This window comes from Centroberyx affinis, unplaced genomic scaffold (genome assembly GCF_046629955.1).
Source record: "Centroberyx affinis isolate AG114_WGS23_722 - 3 ecotype Tasmania unplaced genomic scaffold, CSIRO-AGI_Caff_v1 ptg009069l_1, whole genome shotgun sequence".
NCBI lineage: Eukaryota > Metazoa > Chordata > Actinopteri > Beryciformes > Berycidae > Centroberyx > Centroberyx affinis.
In genome coordinates, this window is record NW_027284414.1 from 1 (window position 1) to 24394 (window position 24394).

Consider the following 24394-nt stretch of genomic DNA (forward strand, 5'->3'; position numbering starts at 1 on the left):
CTGGATATCACTGGATATATAGTATATTTATCATTGAATATATGATATATTTTCTAGCTTACTTTTTGGGGAATTTCAAATTGACTTCAGTACTTATGCTCACATAAACACAAAACCCAAGTACTCTTCTTTGGTATTGTGTTTCTCATTATTTTCCACCTATTTGTGTTAGTGCCAGCAGTAGCTTTCACAGTAGCTTTCTTCCCACTGTAGGTGTAACACTGTAAATAGCATCAGTGTATTCCTCTTTGCTGAGCCCCACTATCGTAGTAGATGTGCATTTCCCATTGATGTGATCAGACCAGAAGTGGGGACTCAAGTCATAATTTTAACTGATTGAGACTTGACTTTATGCATGAAGAGAAGACTTGAGACTTGACTTGACTTGGGTTCTGGTGACTTGGGACTTGACTCTGACTTGTACTCTGATGACTTGAAAAGGTTTCTAAAGTCTTGACTTGAGATCTTGTGTTTGTGTAAATGACTTAGATTGAAAGTGATGAGATTTGTTCCAGCAGACGACTGAATTTAAATTCTGTTTTCTGAATTTGTATGGAATGACTGAATTTATTGAAGTCGAAACTGATTATAGAAATCAAACTCATGATGCTTTTATCCTATTAAAACCATATTGCATTGAAAAGTCCTAGATATTTAGTTTACTTTAACATATTAAATAGATACTGGACTCTTGATTTGTTCTGACTTGACTTGCTGTTCTACATTTAGACTTGAGACTTGACATTAATGACATGGACTTGACTTGATAATCTACATTTAGACTTGAGACTTGACATTAATGACATGGACTTGACTTGGACTTGACTTGGTAATCTACATTCAGACTTGGGACTTGCCTTGAGACTTGTGCCTCAAGACTTGAGACTGACTTGGGACTTGTTGACTCGTGTCAACCAGGTGTGACCACTTGTTGGTCACACCTCTGGATCAGACTATGCCTGCCTATGATGACAAATTATTTTTCCTGTCATTTCTCAGAAAATCAGCTTTGACCAGCACAGACGGATGGTAAGTAATAACATGGACAGCAGAATAGCCTGTAATTCATGTGATTTTCACAAAATGTAACATTTTTATGATGAATTTGAAATGACATCAGCGTCCTGTCCTCTTCCCCTCTAGAACATCTTCTACCAACAAGCCATCATGAGGCCGAAAGTCAAATCTAGCGTGTCCCTCGGAGCGTAAGTTCCTCTGGGACCTCAGCATGAGAACCTTTCCAGGGCTTGAAATGAACTTTTTGGCTCACTAGCCGATGTAGCCACTAAGAATTTTCACTAGCCAATTTCTTTTCTTTTAATATGGTGTAGTGATTACAGAGAATGTAGCTGCATGCGTTTTATCATCTTTGTTTATGATTTTTTTGTATTGATAATTTACCCAAGCATTTTATATTACTCAAGTTTGCTCGTCCCCAAAACAAAATAATTTGTTTTAGACTTCCACACAGCGTACATCCAGCAGTTTTGACATAATATGATGTTGTTTTCTTGGTCAAACACAGCAGACATTTTATTACATTTTTGACAAGTTATTAAATATTCTTCAGTATATTGCAGTATATTGCAGTATAAAAGCAGGAGGTCCTGTTTTACTAATCAAACTTTGTGCTATGTGGATTCAGATATGTTTGGTCACAAGAGGTTATGATGCTCATGACACTTTGTAAATGTGGAAGCTCCACTGCTCTCACAGCAGCTTTGTCTCTGCAGACTGGTGAAGTTCGTCACAACCTACAAGAACCATGACCCGTTCCTGGCTCCCTGTCTACCCAGCAACCCCTGGCAAACAGACAATGACACGTACTGGAATCTCAACATGAGGAGGTGAGGGCGGCACTGACTGTACTGTAAACGGTAACAAGGTCCCCACTGAGAAGACTGGCAGCCTCTACCAGCCTCTACACTGCATTTTGGAAGAAATCGGGTTTATGGGAAATGTGGTCTTAATTTTGAGAAACACTAGCACTAACAATACTGCTGGTGTGAGATAGAGGCGACCAATAATCTCTACCATGGTCTCATTTGTTTACAGTAATTATACCAAGGTATCACAGTTAATTTAATCATGATATTTTGATGGTTAAAAAAGCTACACATAGCACCTTTAATATACTTGCACCACAAGTGAATTGGGGAAAAAAAATGGTACTAACACATGCAAATTAACTAATAGTTCATAAAAAAAATGCAAATTTGCATATCAGTCAGAACATTTGTTTCATTCTGATGAATATTAGTTGGTCATTTACAGAGGGATTTGTAAAAAAAAATGTTTTTGGATTAATTATTTAAAAAATACTATGTAAAAATAAAACAAATCGTTAAAAAAATCTTAAATTTGATATTTTGTTATAACTTAAAAACTCTGGCATTATTATATCCTGTGTACATCTGTACAATCGGTTTTATATGTTTATTTACATGCATGTTCTATTTTTCATAACTGCCTCCTAGTACTTGCTTCTGCAATGGCCCAGTTTTCCCACAGGGATCAATGAATCAATTACATATTATATATTATCTTATCTATTATTTAAGAATGATTTATTCCAGGTACTCTCATTGAGAACTCTCTTTTTTAAGAGAGACCTGAGAACAAAAACATTCATGAAATTGACAAAGAAAATACATGATACAAAACAAAAATAAAACATAAAAAATACATTACAGAAAGCCAGCACAAACATGGTAGAAAATATATCTTTGCTTTAAAATCATTGAGGGGTCAAAGGGCTTTGCAGTCGGTTCCATTTCTAAGGTGCATAGTATCAGAAACCAGCTAACTAAACTAACCTGTCCTGTGATCTGGTAGCATTATCATTGGATTTAAAAGACAGTAGAAATGTGAGGTACAGGAGCCTTACAGAATAGAATAGAATGCAATACATTTCCCCCACCGCTGTTAAAGAAGAGGCAACAAAATGTCTCCATAATCAAACACAGACATGTTGTGGATTTTGTTTGCCTACAGGGTTGACGTCCCCACCAAGATGCGAGTGGAGCGCTGGTCCTTCAGCTTCTTCGAGCTGCTGAGCGACCTGCGCGGACGAGATGACTTCAAGGTCTTCCTCAAGAAGGAGTTCAGCGGTACGTACCCGAATGCCAAAGATCACATTTCAAATTGGATTGTGTATCTGGTGTGGCCTGGTTGAGCTTGTGTGTTTCTGTGTGTGTGACAGTTGGGGGGGGGGGGGGGGTGTGTGTGTGAGGGGGCAGTTCCACAAACTGATAACCAGAGAAGCAAAATGGACGTGAAATGATTAGGTCGATTTGGTGGCTGAATTGCAACACTGCTCTGTGTGTGTATGTGCGTGTTTGTGTGTATCCCAGGGGAGAATTTGGCATTCTGGGAGGCAGCTGAGGAGATGAAGTGGGGCACTGCATCCTCCATGTCAACAAAAGCTGAGATCATCTTCAAGTGAGTTTCAGTGCAGACAAATATAGTGTGTGTCTGTGTATGCACCTGCACCTACTATCATCTAGTTAGTTTTTATATACTCAACTCACCTCTGGCCGTATAGTTATATTTGTACCTATTTATACCCTGCTTATACCATTCCAACTCATGTGTACAGCTTCTTCTTTTTCTTTCCTTGCAATGGTTCAAAACACTCAAATCCCAATGCAATATTGGGTAACACTTTACAATAAGGGTCACTAAGTTAAGGGCTAGTTAATGCTTAATAAGCATTAACTATACATATATAGTATACATGTATATATATATGTATATATGTATATATATATATACAGTATTTCTGTCATTGGTTTTCTTCCATAGATTCCTATCAGGGTAATCAATCAGGTTCCAACAGCATACTGTATCGGAAAGAGACCTATTCCTACATTCCTTACACGACTTATACTTTGTTTATATACAACATACACTTACTGTATATACTAGTACTATTTCATATACTACTTCTGAAAGAGACTTATTTCTTACATTTCTATTCGGCTGTTTCTATTCTTCTACATACTACTTTAATAATTTTGTGTTCGTTTCATGTGACCTACAGTAGCAACCCACCAAGTCGAATTCCTTGTATGTGCACACTTACTCGGCCAATAAAACCAATACTGCGCATACTGTGCATATTTGTGCGGATCTTCAAGCGTTTTTCTGTGCTCAGGACCTTCCTGGCCCCAGGCGCCCCCCGTTGGATCAACATCGATGGCAGGACTATGGGTCTGACAGTGAAGGGCTTGGATCATCCTCACCGCTACGTCCTGGACGCCGCCCAGACTCACGTGTTCCTGCTCATGAAGAAGGTGAGTGTGTCGTTTAAGGTGCATGCAGTAAGTAAGGTTTTTCCTGCCTCAGCACAAAATGATAGATGCCAGAGAATTCTAGAAGAGGACAAAGGTTCTGTCAATGTTGTTGCAATTCCACCTAATAGCCCTTTAATTCTTCTTAATTTTAGGGCTGAGGGTAAAGATACTTTGCGTCCAATGCCTTTTTGTTCTTATCCTTCTGAAATTTGAGTCACCAGTCATTATATGCTCTTTCCTACTGCAGGATACTTTCTTCCGCTACCTCAAGTCTCCAGTGTACAAGGAAACCCAGAAGAAGGCCCTGAACCCAGAGCTTCAGAACTTCAGGTTAGTGGCTGAACTGATGTGATACAAACACCTCAAAATACCATACCAAGAGTCTGGTGTTGTTTATGGGTTAGACTAGAAATCATTGGATAAAAATACATGAATTTTGCTGTTCAAATACTACTACTAATACAAACATATACTGAAACATTTGGACCTCAGTTACACCTGGTATTAAAATGTGATCTGCATCTGGATATGCTATCCAGATATGGAACAATCCGATGAAATCCTTTGCATTTACACCTGGTAGTTATATGCGTTCTATCTGTCTGCGTTGTGATGGGACCGCATTTTTTGACAAAGCAGCTGAGTAGGTGTGGAGGAGGCAACAAAAACTAACATGGCAGCTGTTACTGTGCAGCCTTTTCCTTTGACTTCTACCACTCTCTGTAAGAGGCGCAATAATGATGTTTCTACCAGCAATGATGACATTTCTACTCTTGGCGATTACGTTTCTACCCATAATGACGGAATTTCTGCCCATGGTGATGATGTTTCTACCCATAATGACGGCATTTCTACCCACGGCGATTACGTTTCTACCCATAATGACGGAATTTCTGCCCATGGTGATGATGTTTCTACCCATAATGACGGCGTTTCTACCTTTGGCAATGACGTTTCTACCCTTGGCAATAATGTTTCTACCCATAATGACGGTGTTTCTACCCTTGACCATGATGTTTCTACCCATAATGACGGCATTTCTACCCTTGACAAAGATGTTTCTACCCATAATGACGGCGTTTCTACCTTTGGCAATAATGTTTCTACCCATAATGACGGTGTTTCTACCCTTGGCAATAATGTTTCTACCCATAATGACGGTGTTTCTACCCTTGACAATGATGTTTCTACCCATAATGACGGCATTTCTACCCTTGGCAATGATGTTTCTACCCATAATGACGGCGTTTCTACCTTTGGTAATGACGTTTCTACCCTTGGCAATGATGTTTCTACCCATAATGACTGCATTTCTACCCTTGACAATGATGTTTCTACCCATAATGATGGCATTTCTACCCTTGGCAATGATGTTTCTACCCATAATGACGGCATTTCTACCCTTGGCAATGATGTTTCTACCCATAATGACGGCGTTTCTACCTTTGGTAATGACGTTTCTACCCTTGGCAATGATGTTTCTACCCAAAATGACGGCATTTCTACCCTTGGCAATGATGTTTCTACCCTTGGCAATGATGTTTCTACCCATAATGACGGAATTTCTACCCTTGGCAATGATGCTTCTACCCATAATGATGGCATTTCTACCCTTGGCAATGATGTTTCTACCCTTGGCAATGATGTTTCTACCCATAATGACGGTGTTTCTTCCCTTGGCTATGACATTTCTACCCTTGGCAATGATGTTTCTACTCATAATGACGCCGTTTCTACCCTTGGCAATGATGTTTCTACCCATAATGATGGTGTTTCTACCCTTGGCAATGACGTTTCTACCCATAATGGCATTTCTACCTAAGGCGACAGCGTTTCTACCTGTAATTATGCCATTTCTAACCCCAGTCAAGACATGTATACCGTGATGACGATTCTACCGATGACGATGATAGAGTTCCTACCCATAATTACGTAATTTCTACCATTGACGCTTCTACCCATGGTCAAGAAGTTTCTTCGCTCACTGATGACATTCCTACCCGCAGTGAAGTCTCTACCCATAATGACAACGTTTCTACCCATGGTCATGATGTCTCTATTCACATTGTTAACGTTTCTACCTTGTGGCCAGATTCTTCCTGATCTGAACGCACTGTAGAAATGGCATTTCCATCTACTGACTCTGGCAGATCCCATCACATTCCCATCACAATGCGTGCTGTGTGCATTATCATGCATTTCTCCTTACTCAGATATCCAGATACAGATCACATTTTAATACCAGGTGTAATTGGTGTCTCTGTTATCCTACCTAGTCAGTCTGCTATATTGCTGCCTATATCATCTCTCCATTTCCACCTTAGTGACGCTCAGTTGGAGCAGAATGCCAGAAGCCGAGGCCTGGGCATCCATCCCATTATCCTGTGGCAGCAAGAGGAGGAGGAGAGGGCCAAGGCCGCCATTGCAGCCACCCCTGTCGATGTCAAGGCCATGATGAGCAAGATAGACAGAAAGAAGTAGAAATACACAATGAAAGAGTGTATATGAGACATGGAAAACCAAACCACACAATGGAGACACATTTCTCATTCCTGGAGACCCAGCCCACTATAAGCTTTTATTCTTTTTTTTCACAGGTTTGCTTTGCGCTCGAATGCAATGACATCAATAGAAATGATGTTCTCTTTTAGCAAATGATCACAAACACAGAAACGTGAGAAATCTTAATGGATACCAGAATAGCATGTCATGGCATCTCCAGTGATGACAAGTGTCTCCAGACTTAGTCTGTAAATATCCAGGTGACGTATAACATACAATATTGCATAGGGAGAGGCTGAGCAAGGTCCCAAATCAATCCTTTTTGTAGAAAGTGAAATTCTAAGAAAATTGGGATAATGATAGGCTATATAATAAGAACAACATGCCATCTGATGGTGGAATGGCAGCCATAATACTCAGGACTGTCTGGTTCTATACAGGCTAATTTGGAGTTTGGGGTCAGCTGATTTTCATTATTGCAATGGATGCAAAGGCAATATCAAGATTTGCATGAATAAATTAATAGATTTTCTCATGTTACATATTTAATTTTTTTTTTTTTTTAAATAGGAGGGTGTATGAATGATTGAACAGTAGCATCTCACTACAAATCATTCACCAGAAACAGGTTGGCTGACTGTATTAAAGTTGCTATTGTGGCCAAGTGGTACTCAAGCCAAAGTTACCAAAAGTCTGATTTTCACTAGTTGATCAAATTGCATTTTGTAGCTGACCTGTTTTAGTTAAATCACACAGGTAACAATACTTAAAGTATTCAATCGTCAAAGTCATCAATAGTGTATATGTTGTCCTTGTTGGAGATAGCATTTGTTGCTACAGTATTGTGCAGTGTGTATGATGGGAGGTAATGGAATGAGATAATGAGCTATTTGTGGTTGTAAATACTACTGTCCAAAAGACATATGGTTTTTGATGTCATCTAGCTCAGATAGCAGTTGAAAGCTGTAACAATTTATTTTTTCAAAACTGAAGTGCTTAGTGCTACATATTGTACCAACCATAGTCAAATATACACAACAGTATGTCAGTGCATTTATGAATTTAAAGAGTGCTCATTTCTCTTTGTAAGATTTATATGTAAATATGGGTACTTGTCCAAATTCTAAAATGTTAATAAACTCACAGCTCAGATCATTGATTACTGTGTGTATGTGGATTAGTGATGACACCAACACTGCCAGTATTAGGGGTTCAATTCCCACTGGGGCCCACACATAGTAAAGATATATGCTGTCATTGAACTGAAAGGTGCTTTGGATAAAACCCATCCAACAAATGACATATGTTAAGATACACTCTGACATCACTACTAACATAAATGATGTCAACACTTAACTAGATATGAAAACACAGGTTAAGCATCTGTAACCCTTCTGATTTATCAAAACTGAGACCTTAAAGCAACTTTTCCTAACTTTCGACATGTTCAACAGTTCAAGTAGTCATATTCAGCATCTATTGGCTACTAGTGAGGCGGTTGAATTATGCCAGAAACATGTTTATTCAGAACAACCTTTAACCCATCACCTCTTGCAAGGCTTTACTTGGAATAACTGGCACAACACTGACTTTGTACTTGCTTCATTGCAGCATATGGATGGAGTTCATTCATTCATTACCCAGTTCTTCTATTTATTCCAAACAAACTAGAAACGTATACATTTTTATCATTTTTCCCAGGAAAGAGCTACCAGACTGCTACCGGGTGTTTAGAACAGCAAAAGGAAAAGCTTTCATGAACTGGATATAGGTTGAGTTACTATTGTGTTATAGCAATCATAAATAGAGAGTAGTAAGACTGACATATTTAAATGAAAACGTCGCAAATTATTACTTTAATGACTACAATCACCCCTTGGAATGAATTTTACTGGCCTCTGCCAGTGTTTTACCAAAACTGTTTTATGAAATTTATCATAGTGTTAAAATGCAACTAATACTGATATAGCATTTCCATAAAAGTGCCCATGTTTAGTGTGTCTCTCAACAGTAGTGTCAATTAGTCAATTACAATAAATCACGCGACAACCATTTCTCAGTAAGTCAAATTTATATTTATACATATTATTTTTTACAAAGTTTCTGCAAATAAAAAGTCCTCAGCGATAAAAGAGATCATTTGGCCATGCCAGACAGCCAGCTTAACTTGAATAAAGAGGGAGCCGCTGTTTCTTCGTCCTGGTGGGCTAGCTGTCTGAACAGGCTGCCGGGCCGGAAGCTGTCATCTCTGATTGCTGTGGAGGCTGGAGGCGCCTGCTGGAGGGAAGGATCAAATGTAAATGTTTGCTCCTGAAGGAATACACTGAGCTTTTGGTAGATTGTCCTGTTGGTCAACTTAGCCGTAATGTGATGAGAACATAGACACTAAAATCATCCATGTGTCCCCGGTAGACCGTTGACTCCGCTACTCCATGCTAATGCTTTAGCATACACTGTGTTGAGTGACAGTAGGCTCCATGCTAACGCTTTAGCATACACTGTGTTGAGTGACAGTAGGCTCCATGCTAACGCTTTAGCATACACTATGTTGAGTAATAGTAGGCTCCATGCTAACACTTTTTCTGTTTCCATATGAATTGAATGTAGAAGGCGATGGGAGACTGTGTATATAAAATCTTTGTGTACCTGAAGCAGTTCCAAAAATAAATCTGGTTACATATTGCGTTAATAATATTATTTTATTTTTATTATGATCATATAACAAAAACCATTAACATTTTAATTACTAAACTATCAGTCTTCTTATATAGTGTATGCTAAAGTGTTAGCGTGGAGCCTACTATCATAGTGTATGCTTAAAGTGTTAGCATGGAGCTTACTATCAACATAGTGTATGCTAAAATGCTAGCGTGGAACCTACTATCACAGTGTATTTTTAAAGTGTTAGCATGGAGCTTACTATCAACATAGTGTATGCTAAAATGCTAGCATGGAGCCTACTATCACTTAACATAGTGTATGCTAAAGTGTTAGCATGGAGCAGTGGAGCCAATGATCCAGGAGGGACACACGGATGATTTTATCATCACTTAACAGGACAGTTGACCAAAAACTTGGTGTATTCCTTTGAGTTTAGAATGGTCGCCTTTTGTCAAATTTTGGAAGAATCCCAATTTGAGCTCCATGTGAGACACATTTTTGACGAGTTCAACAAACTTAACAGAAATAAAGAGTGAATCTCAAGATGGGATTGGTCCTCTAATACCCGCAAGACTGCCCCGGGGTTAAATTTGCTGTGCTGCTGCAGTCAAAATTCTTACGGCAACAAAGCAATCTGATACTGATCCAATTTACAAGCCCATAGACAGCAAAGGGAGATTAGTTAGCATAGTAGCATTCCTTAGCTTTTCACCCAGCCAAACACAAGAATCAACATTTCATGTACTAATATTGCACAGTCACACTGCAAATGCACCAATGGCAAAACCAGGGTACTACTTACAATACTACATAGAGAAACTAACACACACACAAACAAAAACCCACTAATGAACTTGCCTGGGTTTCTCGCGCTCAAAAACGCTGGGAAGGCAAAGCGTGTAACAGACAGTGTTTACCCAGGGTGGAACAAATGAATGGCACACAACAGAGAAATGAAGAAATATACTGCATATGAAACAGCAACACTTTAAACTAGGGGTGTCACGATTTCGATTCTGAATCGAAAATCGATCGAAATGAGTGTTCGATTTCGACCTTCAAAATCACAAGCAGGTTTGCGATTCTCCTAGTATTTTTTTTTCTCTCCACCCCTGCCTACTTGCACGCGTCCGAAGAAAAAAACAAAAAAACCATGCACGCGCCACCGCACCCACTAACAATGGCATAGCCGTCAGTGCTGAAATGTTTTTTTTTTTTTTAAATCGAATCGTGACCTTAAAATCAAAAAGTCAAATCGAATCGTGGATTTGGAGATTCGTGACACCCCTACTTTAAACGGCCTACACATGAAGTCAGTCAGACCCAGTGGTGGGTAACGTGGCCGCGTCGCTGGACGGCAGCTTTAGCTAGCAAAACCCCTCCTCTGGAACTCACCAGTGGCCGAGTGATGTCGGCGCCCCTTGTGGCCGACTTGGCTTTGCGCAGGTTCGACATACTGAGAGGCAGCAACCCGAACCTGGAGAAGAAAAAACACAGTCAATGGCCGTGCTAAGGTTAGACCAACATATCCACAGTGGTGGAATTTAACTAAGTGCATTTACTCAAGTACTGTACTTAAGTACACTTTAGAGGTACTTGTACTTTACTTGAGTATTTCTATTTCATGCTACTTTATACTTCCACTCCACTACATTTCAGAGGGAGATATTGTACTTTTTACTCCACTACATTTATTTGACAGCTTTAGTTACTATTTACTTTGCAGATTTAGATTATTAATACAAATTATAAATCAACTAATAAATTATGATATATTTTTATAGGTTAAGCTACCCAGCAGTATATAAAGTAATATTAAAATTAGCTCCACCTTTACCAGCTGCAACATTAAAGTGATGAACACATTAATGCATCAATAATTATAGTCCAATAACATGATATATATGATTCTGAAATGGGCCATTCTGCATAATGACTACTTTTACTTTTGCTACTTTAAGTATATTTTGATGCCAATACTTTTGTACTTTGACTTAAGTAAGATTTTGAATGCAGGACTTTAACTTGTAACAAAGTATTTTTACACTGTGGTATTGCTATTTTTACTCAAGTCAAAGATCTGAATACTTCTTCCACCACTACATATCCATTTGCCTGATCAGATCTGGTCCAGTCAATCGTCCACCTCTCATATGATGGATATGATGCAGTTTGATTGATTTTTTGATTGATTTGATTGATTATTGTAGAATTGTTCAATACTGCACTGGTTGTCTATGGGAAGGCCTTAACCTGAATTGATTCTAATGAGACATTTTGATCAGATTCCACACAAGTATGCATCAGTATGTTTATTATTAGTATCCTGGGTTTCAATGGAGAGTTTTAGTGTCCCATGATGGCCTAAATGCTGTTTCAGAGGATTTCCACCTTCAATGCAATTTTTGTAGGCTCTCCATAAGCACTGCATCATATACTTTATTTTGTAAAATTTGTTTTAATTAAAATAATCTAGTTTGAACTCTGTCCTCTGTTTACATTACATGGGGAATGTCATATGTAACAATGTTCTCTTTCTCTTTTGTAAAAAAAAAAAACTAACTTTATTGAGTTACCTTTTACTTTTGTTTAGGAAGATTCTGACACCAGTACATTTTTGTTAGTGTTACTCCAAATTAAGACCACATTTCCCATAAACCCTGCTGCTTCCTGCCCCTTCCTGATAAAAAAATTATGGAAGTGATTTTTCCATCGGCCTTCCACTCCTTCCACCATCTGCCATTGCCAGAAACTCTGAAAGCTTTAGCTCTTTTGCTCTGGAAGAACAGCGTCCTCTTCCTGTTTTGTGCCGTAAAGCAACCCAGCAGATTTCCCGCCAAATTCAACCCAGTGACACACAATGTAAAATGCAGGCTGCCAATCTTCTCAGTGATGGTCTTGGTTTGTTTATGGTAATTACACTAATTCCTCAAAATTAATGTGGCAATGATTTATTGATGTTAAAATGATACACATGGCACCTTTAATTTGTTATGAACCACAGTCCCCACTGACCTGATCTGGCTGCTGGCCAGTGGCAGGATGTTATAAGGCTCCTGGGAGTTTACACTGCTGCTGCGCGAGGCAAACTTCTCCGAGCCCGTCAGCAGACCCAGCAGCACCTGAAACATGTTACAGCATTAGGAATATGCTAGAATAATGTTATCAATGTTAGAACATTATCACATTGGTTAGAACCATACATCAGGGCAATATTGGGCCTTTTATTAAAAATCAGATATCAGCCAGAGTCACCCATCTATGATATGACAGATATTGATCAAATCAATACTCAGTGGAGAGTTTTAGTGTCCCATGATGGTCTAAATGTTGCTTAAGAGGTGTTTCCACCCTGAAAACCCTGAAATTTCTTTTTTTGCCATGAAATTGATTACATTTAAAGATATTGAATAGCTGCACAAATCATTGTGCACAAAATATCAGCTGCTTCAATCCAAAATATTGTTATTGAACTTCAGAAATCAGTGGAACCCTAATTTAGGTAAAGTGTTTCTGTTTATCAAGCTGTACATATATACATACATACAGTATATATCTACATCTATGTACATATAAATCTAGATTGTAGACTCCATGCTGAACCACTTTCTTGTGCAAGTGTTGATGGTAATGGTAATTGTACCGAGGTCCTCTGTGATAGGCGGTTGAGGTTGGCGTTGAGCGGTGGTGTGAACACATCCAGGTCAAAGGGGTCGATGTAGCTCTCCAGCCAATCACAGACCTGCTGGATCCTGGAAGACACAAAGCAAAGGGTGCATGCAAATTGGGTCACTAAGCCAGCTCTTCACAAATTGGTGTCAATGTCTCGCTAATATACAGTATATTGCCCAATTAATATACCAGTTAATATACAAGTGAAACATATTTTTTTCCATTCTTTTATTTGCCATTTTCTCATAATTTCCATACACACCGACACCTGGGAATGGTCAAAATCTTTTTCCATACTTGAAACCCTGAAACCCTGAAACATTTCAGCCACAAATAAAACTACTGGTGATTTGCTTCCCCCTACAGGTGGTTAGGGTGAAACACACTTTCTCTGCACCGATGACTGCTAATGTTAGCAGTACCTAGCAAATGGCTCCATGCTACTGAATGGCCGTGTGAAGCAACCTTTGCATCTGGGAACATCTGACCATACTATTCACCTCTGTCTGTGTGGCTGAGAACCATCCAGAATAATAAGGAAAATAACAGAGGAGCATGGCTGAGACTTTAGTACCAGTGTTACCCCTATAATTCTAATCCTGTGTCTAAATGGGGCTTCAGCCAATCAAATGTCCTCAGCAGCATTGGGGTTGTGTGTATGGTGTGTGTATGGTGTGTGTTTGTGTGTGTGTGTGTGTGTGTGTGTGGTACCTGGGGTCTTGGTGTGATCGGGAGCTCTTGCCCTCTTCTGGTCTGGTGCCCAGTGTGGTACTGAGACAGCGAATGTCAAACAACAACTGCAAGGCCCTGTTCTGGGTCATAGGGAATACACACTCCTGGAGGGAGGGAGGGGGGGGGGGGGGGGGGGGGCAAAGCAGAGGTGGGTGATGAGAAAGAAAGAGTCTAAGAAATGATAAGACATCCCAAAGACTCAACATTTCCCATGCAAACTGCTCATCAATGCAAAACATTCAGTGTGGGTTATACTAAAAATTGACTTTAAAGTGTATTAAAGTCACACTGAAATGAAAAATGACCTTTTCACCTTTTTAGCTCATTCTATCATACAATACACCTATTTGACAATTAATGCCCCAAAAAAAAAATCTTGTATTTTTATATCAAAATCTCATTACTTTAGTGGTGACATCACTGTGTACCAGGAGGAGGTGTACATACACAATCCAACCAATAAAACATCACAGATATTTGAATAGTCCCACCGCTCCAATCATATAAAACTGCCTTTCTCTCCATAACTGATCTACCATTAGTTTGCACTTATGAATGATCCCTCTCTGCATTACGGAAATGCGGCAAATTAAGGAAGTAAGATGAGGGTTTAGTTAAGATAAAATGCGGTTTCATTGTGACTGTAAAGGTAAGTACAATTAAAATGAGCATCTTAAATATAAATCTTAAATGAAAATAAATTATGTTGGTAACCTTACTGCCTTTTGATTTCCATTCTAACAGAATACTTGGAAGGGGTGTATGTAGCACGTGAAATTTCTCCTGTCCAGACTGTGTGTGTGTGGAGCAGTTACCTTGCTCTGGGTCTGCTGTGTGAGGCTGTGGTAGTGGTGCAGGGCCTGGTCCAGACAGGCCTGCAGCAGCTCCCGCAGGGTGGGCTGGGGCAGAGCGTGGCCCCCGACCCTGTTCACCTCCAGACACAACTGGAACAACAGTGACTGGACGAACCAAGACGGCTGGAGGAGACACACAGGTTTCAGGATCAGACGCTTCAACAACGCTTCGACAACTGAATTGAAATTCTGTTTTCTGAATTTGTATGGAATGATTGAATTTATTGAAGTTGAAACTTATTATAGAAATCAAACTCATGATGCTCTTACCAAGTTTCTATCCTATTAAAACCATATTGCATTGAAAAGTCCTAGATATTTAGTTGACTTGACTTGCTGTTCTACATTAATGACTTGGACTTGATTTGGTAATCTACATTTAGACTTGAGACTTGACTTGAGACTTGTGCCTCAAGACTGGACTTGGGACTTGGGACTCGAGCAAAGTTGACTTGGTCCCACCTCTGGTTTGAACATCTACCAACAGAGAGAACATGTCAAGTCGCTGACCTGGACAGGAAGTCTGATTTTGGAGGTGACGCTGCTGCCCGACTCGGCCTCTTCTTGGATCTCTAGATCCTCCCAGTTTGTGGCTGTTGTTAGGATGGCGCCGGCAGACTCAGCAAGAAGCGCTGTGGCGAACTTATCCAGCAACACCTGTCAAAACACAACCAGTAAATAGGATTTCTAGCCAAGTTCCGAGACTGAACACATTTTACCCAGCTGTTGTTAAAGGATAACGCTGTTTTTTTAATGCATTTCTTACCGTCAACAAATCCTATGAAAATAACAAAATCAACAATGCGTTTGCTCTACTCCCATTACTTTCTGACTTCCCACGTACCGTTTTTAGCCTTCAAACCAGAAGTCATTGGCTCCAATTGTAAGCTAAAAACCTTGAAATACAGCTCACAAAGACATAGTTTCAATTTTAAAAATTGCTAACTGTTACCCTGAAAAGTCAGGCTACTGTAGTCATTGCCAAATCAAATTCAAATGGGAGCAAATTCTTCATTCTGGGGACTATTTTCGGTGCTACGGAACTACTTTCCTGAGATCGCAAACGTGTTTACGGTCGGCTTATTAAGTTGTTTGAGGAAAAAGTCGGCCGGCCCGGTGCATCGCGATGATGAAATATGTTGCCCAGAGCAACGGCATGGCTCTGTGACGTGTTTTTAATTGTTTTTTTTAATACAATGGAGTTCTATGGCTGCTGGGACATGGCTTCATTGGGCACCGGCTACATGGACGAGACTTGTTGGCAATACAAAATCATTGCTGATTTTGTTATTTTCATAGGATTTGTTGACGGTAAGAAATGCATTAAAAAACACCAGTGTTATCCTTTAAGACTGTCAGAACAAATTTCAATATTCAAATTTCAGGAAAATGTCCAAAAATCATAATGAATTTAAGTCCTGACCTGCCTGTCAAATACAGCAGTCCGTCTATTTTATTTTTTTACAGCCAACTGAACTGAACACACCTCTGCCTCTATATGCCTTGGCTCCATAGACTCTCATTCTATACTCTTCTACTAGCCTGCTAGCTTGTTGTTAGCACACACATGCTTGCTAGCAGCATCCTGGCTGAAAACATTGCTACTCCTCTTAATTTAAGAAGTGATGTTTGTTAAATATTTGGATTCCCCTAAGTTTAAGGGAAGACTCAGTGATTTACTATTATCTTCTCTCTGCAAATTTAAAACAAAACACCAACACAAATCTTTCAAGAAATTGATTAACAGAAAAACGCATGTTGTAAATCAACTCTGGATATAATCTCTATCTCTATCTGTTTAGAGCGCATTGCTCATTCATTGTGCTTACCATACTAATCACCTGCGTCTCTAATTTGATATTAGCTAAAAACCGTCTGGAGCAAGGAGCACAACCACAGATCTGGAATGGGTAAAACGGTCATTCCCATTCAAATCAACGTTCCTGAATGGATGGAGCATCAGCCATTTTTATGTGTACTGTTGGGCTAACTTCCAACTTACAGCAAGTCCATGGATTGCTTATATGCTAATGTTGACTAGAAGAGCTAGCGAGAGAAGTACAGTCTTTGATAATGTTACGTTAAACTTGTTGCTAACGTTAGCTTTCAGTTGAGTTTTGACAGTTTGCTAAGAACTCGTGCGACAGACACATCTGCACAGTTCTCAAGCAAATGTGACAGACTTTACGGCTTTAATGCCCGGACTTTAATGTCACCATAGCAACTAACCCTTAAACTTCCATAATCGCCATTTTATGCTGTACTAGCTAAACTACCATAACAAACAGTGGAAGGACTGTTTTATCCATTCAAGTTCTGTGAACACGACAAAGATATTATTACCCTGCAATCCTTTTACTGTCTTTGTCTCTGCCAAACAAGATTCTAGACTGTTCAAAATAAACTCCATGCTACATGCAGCAAAAAAACATAAGCAAAAAATCACATGTGCAGTCTCTGACTTTAGAGAGGGCGGAGCTCCAGATGCGGTAGGCCTCCATGCTGCAGGCGAGGAGCTCGTCCTTCAGACCCGCCCACTTGGCCTGGGCTGGGCTGACCTCCACGGCTGCCCTGGCTTTGCCCAGTTTCCTGCCCTGCCTGGGGGTCCCTTTGGTGACGACCTCGGCCCTGCTCTGTTTCCCCAGGATGCAATGCTTTAGGCTGGGGCAGAGCTCGCCCATGGACTGGCACAGCCTGGCCATGAAAAGGACCGAGCTGAGGCGGGCGTGGCTGGGGTCGGGCGAGGCCGCGGCCAGTTCGGAGCGGACGGAGGACAAGATGTGACGAACGCAGGCGAGGCAGCCTTCCCGCAAGGCCTCTTCCACCGCCGCAGAGTCCGTGAAGCGGTCGAACGAGGACGTTGAGGAGCCCTCGGTGGGTCCAGAGGTTGAGACTGGGACTGGCGTGGAGTCGGACCCTACCAAGATGAGATGGACAAAGGACAAAGGCGGGCATTTCTGATCACTAAAAGCCAGATAATACACATTGGAACAGTCTTTAATGACAAGTGACTAGTGCGTCAAGTATTTTATGACTGAACCGTCCCTACCTTTGTCCTGGGAGGGAAGGTAGTGCTGCAGGTCATCCAGCCTGGCCTTCAGCTTGGCGTCCATGGAGGAGCAGAAGTTCTGAACGCAGGGAGTCAGGGCCTGGGTCTTCATGGCCAGGCCGCTCCGCTGCTGCTGCTGCCCCCGCTGGGTCACGCTTACCCAGCCCGCGTCACTCAGCAGGTCCCCTGGAGCCTCCGACCAAAGGAAGGAGGCCACGTCCACCTCGTACTGGGCCCCGCGGCTCGAGCCGGGGCTGGGCTTGGCACCGGACGAGGGCGGCGGGGACGGGTGGACCGTCTGGGCCTCCAGATCCCTCAGGGCCGAAGTGAGGAGCTGGGTGGAGCTCGCCGAGATAGCCCCCGTTTCCTCCTGGGTAATGGCCTGGGGCAACGAGAAGGAGGAGAGATGGGAAATGTCAATGAAATAATGAAAATGGGGGAGGGACCACAGCGTCAACAAACAGGGTTTATGGGAAACACGGTCTTAATTTTGAGAAATACTAGCGCTAACAATACCACTGGTGGGAGATAGATGCTGCCAATCGTCTCCTCCATGGTCTCATCTGTCTTGAGAGAAATTGAGTTACCTGCAGGCGCTTAAGGAAGAGCTGCTGCAGGAAGTCATCCCAGACGGCCAGGGGGCGCTCTAGCAGGCGTTGGCAGACAGTGCTCCAGTGTTGACTGATGGACTCGGTGGACAGCAGGTCCCAGACGGCATCTCTGATGGCTGCCAGCCCCTTCAGGCTCTTCACATAGACCAGCAGGCTGCCAACGCCACGGCAGATGTCCTCCTTACAGCTGGCAGCAGAAGGGGAAGAGAGAGTTTGCTAACGGCGCAGTTTGACTACAGTAGTGTTGGAATATATGAAATTGGAGGAGTAACAGTTATAAGCCATGGGGGAAACATCAAACATGGATTCAAGCTGCACTCTGCATGGTTTTTATGTAGAAATCCAGCTGTCTTATTAGCCAAATCACAAAGTGGGGCTGTATCACCCCTACTAATTGAGACACTGTAGATTCACCCTATTTCTAGGTATTGACTTTTTTGTCAAAATTCAAACAGTACCCTCTCGTTGCCATTTGGGGCCACCAACGCACAAGGTTGCCTAGTGTAGCTTTAAAACGTACGTGGAAAAAGTCACGGCACCTTTAACTTTCTCTTGGTCTGGATAAATTCAACACCTGACTGTGTCCCATGCCTTTGTTGGACTGGAGATTGGAGACGAGGTGTTTTTTGTGCAACATATCTCAATCTCCTCAGATTGTTTGCTGACATATCCATGGCTGAAAAGACAAACTATTTCTGCCCTGACACTGAATCTCATCACCTACATGTGGGACGTTTTCTTGTCGTTACCTGTTTGCCTCTATAGGCAATCCCAGCCTCGCTTCACAGGTGTTCTTTAGCACAAACAAGGGCTAACGGAGTGGTGCAAGGGGAGGAATGCATCTAGGGAGCACTATTAATTTTCTGTTCCTCGTCATTTGTCATTACTGATGTCGGTCTATCGACTTGTACTACTGTTTTCTTTTTTTTGTTTTGTTTTTTTTACTCGAGATTCACATGTCATTTTTGGCTGGAACTTACGTATCAATCCACTGCTGCAGTGTGTCCCGTAGCTGCTCTCTTTGGATTGGCTGAGCCAGGGTGCGAAGGGCGGGCTGGAACTCAGAGATGGAGGAAGGCAGGTACTTGAAGCAGCTTCCTGTACTCATCTCTTCCTGCAACACCCTCCTGCCTTTACCTGGGGGAGACATTATCGTGAGAGGAAAGATTATGTCAGTGCATTAGAAACAATTCCTCAATTTCCTAATCTAGTAAACCTGCGATCCAGTGGCGCAAATCTGTCAGAGTTCAAATTCGAACCCACTGGGGCTTCTTTTTTCTGAAAGTCCTACACCTCTACACCTTCGGACCATGGTCCAGTCCTACACCTCCATACCTAGAGACCATGGTCCAGTCCTACACCTCCACACCTAGAGACCATGGTCCAGTTCAACACCTCCACACCTCCGAACCATGGTCCAGTCCTATACCCCCATAGCTCCAGACCATGGTTTAGTCCTACACCTTCATACCTCTGGACCATGGTCCAGTCCTAGACCTTCATACCGCGAGACCATGGTCCAATCCTAAACCTCCATACCTCCAGGCCATGGTCCAGTCCTACAACTCCATACCATGGTCTAGTCCTACACCCCGGTACCTCCAGCAGTCTGACTTCCAGGACGTCACAGCTGTTTACCTGTGGGTGTGCTGGAGGTGACATTCTCCAGAGTGGAGAAGAGCATGCCACAGCTCAGGGCCCCCTCTCCCAGCCTGGGGCTTCCCTCTGGGGGCATGTAGAAGACGGCATAGGCCTGGAACAGGGTCGTCACCAGCAGCTCCACCAGGCTGCATACCTGGGCCTTGATCCCAGCGCCTGGGACAGGGGAAAGATATTTCTAGATTATTACACATTTCTAAAGATTATCTTGGGGCATTTTGCTTTGTTTGATATGCAATAAGCCTCCCAGGCCAAATTCGAACCCACATTTTTAAGTAAGCATTCATTAATCAACTGTTAAACAACTTTTGTGTGGATCATAGAGTACCGTGCTGTGGCTGGTTGAGCAGCTGATGGATGGATGCCTTCCTGGCCAATAGGAAGTCAGCCAGGGCCTGGCGTGGTGAGCTGTCCTCCAGCAGCATGGTGGACACTAAGGCCTCTGCGATAGCCTGGTCTGACACGGCCCGCCCCCGCAGCAGAGACCTGCTGTCTAGGAGAATGGTTGACCTGGAAAGAGGATAGGAAGACTGACTAACTGACTTCTATTGACACTTTGACCCACATGGTTTTCAGGTTTTCATTCCAACCAAACATTACAGCAGCTGATTTGACTGATTAGTTCCTCGACTCTGGTTGAAGGTGCTCATCAGCTGCTGTAGTGTTTGGTTGGAATGAAAACCTGTAGACTCTTGGGTCACGATGGCACACGATTGAGAACCACAGCCCTAGACTGAAAACACCAAATAGGTAGCGTGAGGTGCTGACTCATATTTTGGCAGACTGGCCAAGTGGACATGACCCCATTTCCACCTGGGTAACTGGATTATAGTTGGATGGCGCAAAAACACATTACATTCAGATGTAAATTCACCCAAGACGCATTAAAGATCTAATCACCCAAATCACCCATGGAAGTGTATACTGTAAATGCATTTTAATGCTAGGTGTAATGTAATCCAGCTAAATCAGATCTAGACACAATCCAGATATGAGATGCATGATAATGCCAGAGGTAAAGGGGACCACACACACACTGAAGAGCCCAGTTAATCACTCATCCCCCCAATTCTGTGCCTTGGATTTCTTCATCAGAATCACTAACCGCAAAGCACAACAAGTGTAGGGCAATTTGTCTTGGTGATAGAGGTGCAGAGACATGTAGAAACACAAGTAGCCTACATACAGACACGTGGTACAGGGCCCCACATTCAGTGCAAAGAAAAAAAGCACAAGACATACAGTACCATAGCGCCTATCTGTAGCCAATTTGTGCCATAGACAGTAATCATTTCATTTAATTCAATTCATCTCCTGTACCTGAAGTGTCCGGTGGTGGCCACCTGCCGGACCAGGATGGGGAAGCGGGCCAGCACGGGGCTGTAGTGCCCCCCGGTGGCGGCCTCCAGCTGCAGCAGACTGTGCAGGTGGCAGCACAGCAGGTAGAGCTGGGTGGCCTGGAGGTACTGGGACGCCTCCATGGCACTCCAGATACGCTCGGGGATCTCCAGGAGCAGCTTGATCTGAGAGGCCATGGTGTAGAACTTCTCCTGCCACTGCCATTGGCTCTGCAGCAGGATGACACATTGCATCTTTACACATAGTAGCCTACGTTGAGATTTGAGACAGTGTGTGTACTGTATGTGTGTGTTGGGGTTATTTAAAGAGAGAAAGGCAAACATGCAAAGTGATGTATTATTGCTACAAACTTACATCAAAGCAAATGACTGGATGTTTCTAAAGCTAAATTATTAGAAGAGTGTGCATAGGTGCATAGTACCATCACTCACAAGAAAAATGTAACACACAAGCACACACTGCTGACAACTTTCAAATCAGTTTGAGGCCATATAAGTGAGAGTGCAGAGTTTTACAGCAGGTGGATAGTGGCTCAGCCCGAGCGCAGGCGAAACTACATTCTAATATATGACAATTTAGTGTTTTCTAGCTTATCAGCAAACGTATATACTGGCAGAACATGAGTTGAGACAGTTCATGAATCATTAGTGTCGTCTGGTAAATTCGGCATGCCAGTGATCCATCAAGCAGCACTAAATTTCAATATAATCTCAAGTTTTAGAACTGGTTCGTCCTGCTCGCGACGGATCTCCACGGTATGTTTTGGTGGAAGATGATTTTGGAAACAGCAGGCGAACCGATTCTAAAAGTTGAGATTTTATTGAAATATGTGCTGCTTGGTGTATTGTTTGCATGCCGAATGGAAGAGTGGAACCTAATGACTCGTAACACGTCTTAAGTCATGTCATACCCTGTGTGTATATTAGCCGATACGCAAAGCAACATTGAATTGGCAGATTTTTAAATGGCAGTTTTGGAGGAGAGGAGACGGAACGCATTGGGGTTTGGTGGGGGTTATAACGCTACAACATAGCTAGTTAGGCTATCCGTTTACCTCTTGCTTGCTGCTAGCGGCACTTGCTTTGCCTTGTTTCAACTTGTGGCAGTACTGGTGCATGTCCTGGATGGACTGGACCACGCTCTCCGAGCACTGCCTCATCTCTCCGATGGTGTCGGCGGCGTCGATCAGATCCCGGTACCGCTCCCCCACCATCTGCCTCAGCTCCTCCTTCTTCTGCTCGATCTCTCCGCGGACTTTGCGCTCGATTCGGCGGATCTCCTCGGTGTTGTAGCGCTCGAAGAGGGCCGCCGGGTCCTTGATCTCCGAAACCCGGAGAGACTGCGCCGGATCCACGGCCATCGCACCTCCAAAACAAGTGAGCTGCTACAGGAGAACTACAACCCGGAAGACCGGGGAATTACGCTTCCTGCTTCCACGTAAGCAAAAGCGTGACGACGTCGGAGTACGAGGTATCTGTTGGTCCTGACATCTGTCTGTCAGGCAGCACTTCCGCCCAGGTTGCGGACTGCGGCCAATCAAATAGTTCCAAAACGCCAGTGGAGGATTACAGCCTTTTAGGAGTAGAGTTGGTAAGCAAGATAATCCTTAAAATGGTTATTAAAATTCATAATGGGCCAATAAGTATGCTCGAACATAGTTGTACCAATAATAATAAAAAAAAAAAATTGTATTACGGACATCTGACTCTAAACCCCCCCAGAATGGTCAGCATGGTAACAAATTGAAACTATGAAAATATTGGACCAATAAATAAAAACAATCACTATAACATATTTCACAATACACAATAAAATGAAAAGGCACAGCAGACAAAATAAGTTGCTGATATGTAAACAATGTTTAAAGAAACATACAATAGAATAGAAATGCCATCAAAATAAACTGCAAAGTAAATGATTCTTAACAAGGTAATAGCCTCCAATGTGACTTGGGTGCAGCCTGTAAGAGTGGAATCATTTTGTCAACAGTGCACTGAAGTTACCTTCCATCCTTATAAAGTACCAGTTTTATTTGTATTTTGTGCAATCAAGCATTTTGTAAGAGTAGGTGTCACTTTTTGAAATGGTGGATGCGTCATTGTGGAACAATTTATTGTTTATCTAACTCATTATTTTGAGAAAGTTTCTCATTATTTTGAGATACTAGCTCATTATTTTGAGATACTAAGTCATTATTTTGAGAAAGTTTCTCATTATTTTGAGATACTAAGACATTATTTTGAGAAAGTTTCTCATTATAATGACTTACAGAACCGTTTTTTTTCATCACACTGGCAGAAATGGGCTTCCATACAAATATCACGTCATATATTATAACCTATCACATTAGTGCTCAGTGAGGCACAACATAACATTAATTCAGTAAAGAAAAGAGTGGGAAATGTCACATAACTCAGCACTACTTGTCTCAGGTGCTGAACTCTTGTTGTAAGTATTTAGTTTAGTATATTATGTTTGTACACTTTGAAGTTACACTGTGTTGTTACACTGTTGTAAGTACATTATGTATCAGGGAGGTTTTCGTCTGGTACCTACACAGTAATATTATGTGCTTACAATACCACCCGGGTTCCTATTAACTGCATGGGTTGATGCACAGGTTGTCCTGGAAAAGAGAAATTCCAAGCCTGAAAAGTTGACTTGAAGATGAATAACTTACAAAATCAAAATAATTTTCTCCTACATAAAAAGGGGTACCTAAATAAAAAAAATATATATTCAATTATGTGTTTTTTAATCATGTCTAGGTTCTAAACCATATGCAAACCATATGTAAACAGAACACAGCAGAGTTGATAGAATTTAGAATGTCAGTGTCATAAAGGCAGACTGACCTGAACACATCAGACTCACAGTTTCATCTCTGATCAGTGTTCACCTGCACATTGAGACAGAAAACTCACATTGCATTTATTTGGAGAAACATCAACAACATCTACCTTTTAGAAAGGAAACCATGGAGAGTGATTTCCATCCTGG

At 41.8% G+C, this 24394-nt stretch overlaps 2 protein-coding genes across 6 annotated transcripts; one reads left to right on the forward strand and one right to left on the reverse strand.

Moving 5' to 3' along the window:
* Window positions 1-978: 978 nt before the first annotated feature.
* LOC139640322 (regulator of G-protein signaling 9-like) lies at window positions 979-6776 on the forward strand (the record flags this gene model as incomplete). Its single annotated transcript, XM_071514510.1, has 8 exons — window positions 979-1029; window positions 1144-1205; window positions 1734-1847; window positions 2995-3110; window positions 3354-3441; window positions 4157-4295; window positions 4543-4625; window positions 6620-6776. Coding segments are annotated over 8 exons (810 nt in total), but the record flags the coding sequence as incomplete, so codon positions are not given.
* Window positions 6777-8855: 2079 nt separating this feature from the next.
* Window positions 8856-22784, reverse strand: cog1 (component of oligomeric golgi complex 1). Of its 5 annotated transcripts, none has more exons than XM_071514504.1 (16): window positions 22449-22784; window positions 21356-21603; window positions 20364-20545; window positions 20015-20191; window positions 19357-19513; window positions 18353-18563; window positions 18061-18147; window positions 17757-18024; window positions 17179-17609; window positions 15227-15373; window positions 14678-14839; window positions 13842-13966; window positions 13102-13210; window positions 12474-12580; window positions 10854-10935; window positions 8856-9071 (listed from the first exon to the last, which is right to left on the reverse strand). In XM_071514504.1, the coding sequence occupies exons 1-16, from the start codon at window positions 22752-22754 to the stop codon at window positions 8934-8936; spliced, it is 2937 nt and encodes a 978-aa protein (XP_071370605.1). In that variant the 5' UTR covers window positions 22755-22784; the 3' UTR covers window positions 8856-8933. The 5 variants fall into 5 exon arrangements, with proteins under 5 accessions (XP_071370605.1, XP_071370604.1, XP_071370602.1 ...); XM_071514505.1 differs by adding an exon at window positions 10317-10340 and having other exon boundaries at window positions 8940-9074; window positions 17179-17633; window positions 17766-18147; XM_071514506.1 differs by adding an exon at window positions 10317-10340 and having other exon boundaries at window positions 8943-9071; window positions 17179-17633; window positions 17766-18147.
* Window positions 22785-24394: the final 1610 nt, after the last annotated feature.

Bases quoted from the DNA above. Each gene is read 5' to 3' on its own strand.
- cog1 (XM_071514501.1), bottom strand. From the start codon at position 22,754: ATGGCCGTGGATCCGGCGCAGTCTCTCCGGGTTTCGGAGATCAAGGAC. The intron at 13,967-14,677 runs GTAACTGCTCCA...CCCTCCCTCCAG, and splicing joins CACAGCAGACCCAGAGCAAG to GAGTGTGTATTCCCTATGAC. The intron at 10,936-12,473 runs GTCAGTGGGGAC...TTTCTTCTCCAG, and splicing joins CTGGCCAGCAGCCAGATCAG to GTTCGGGTTGCTGCCTCTCA.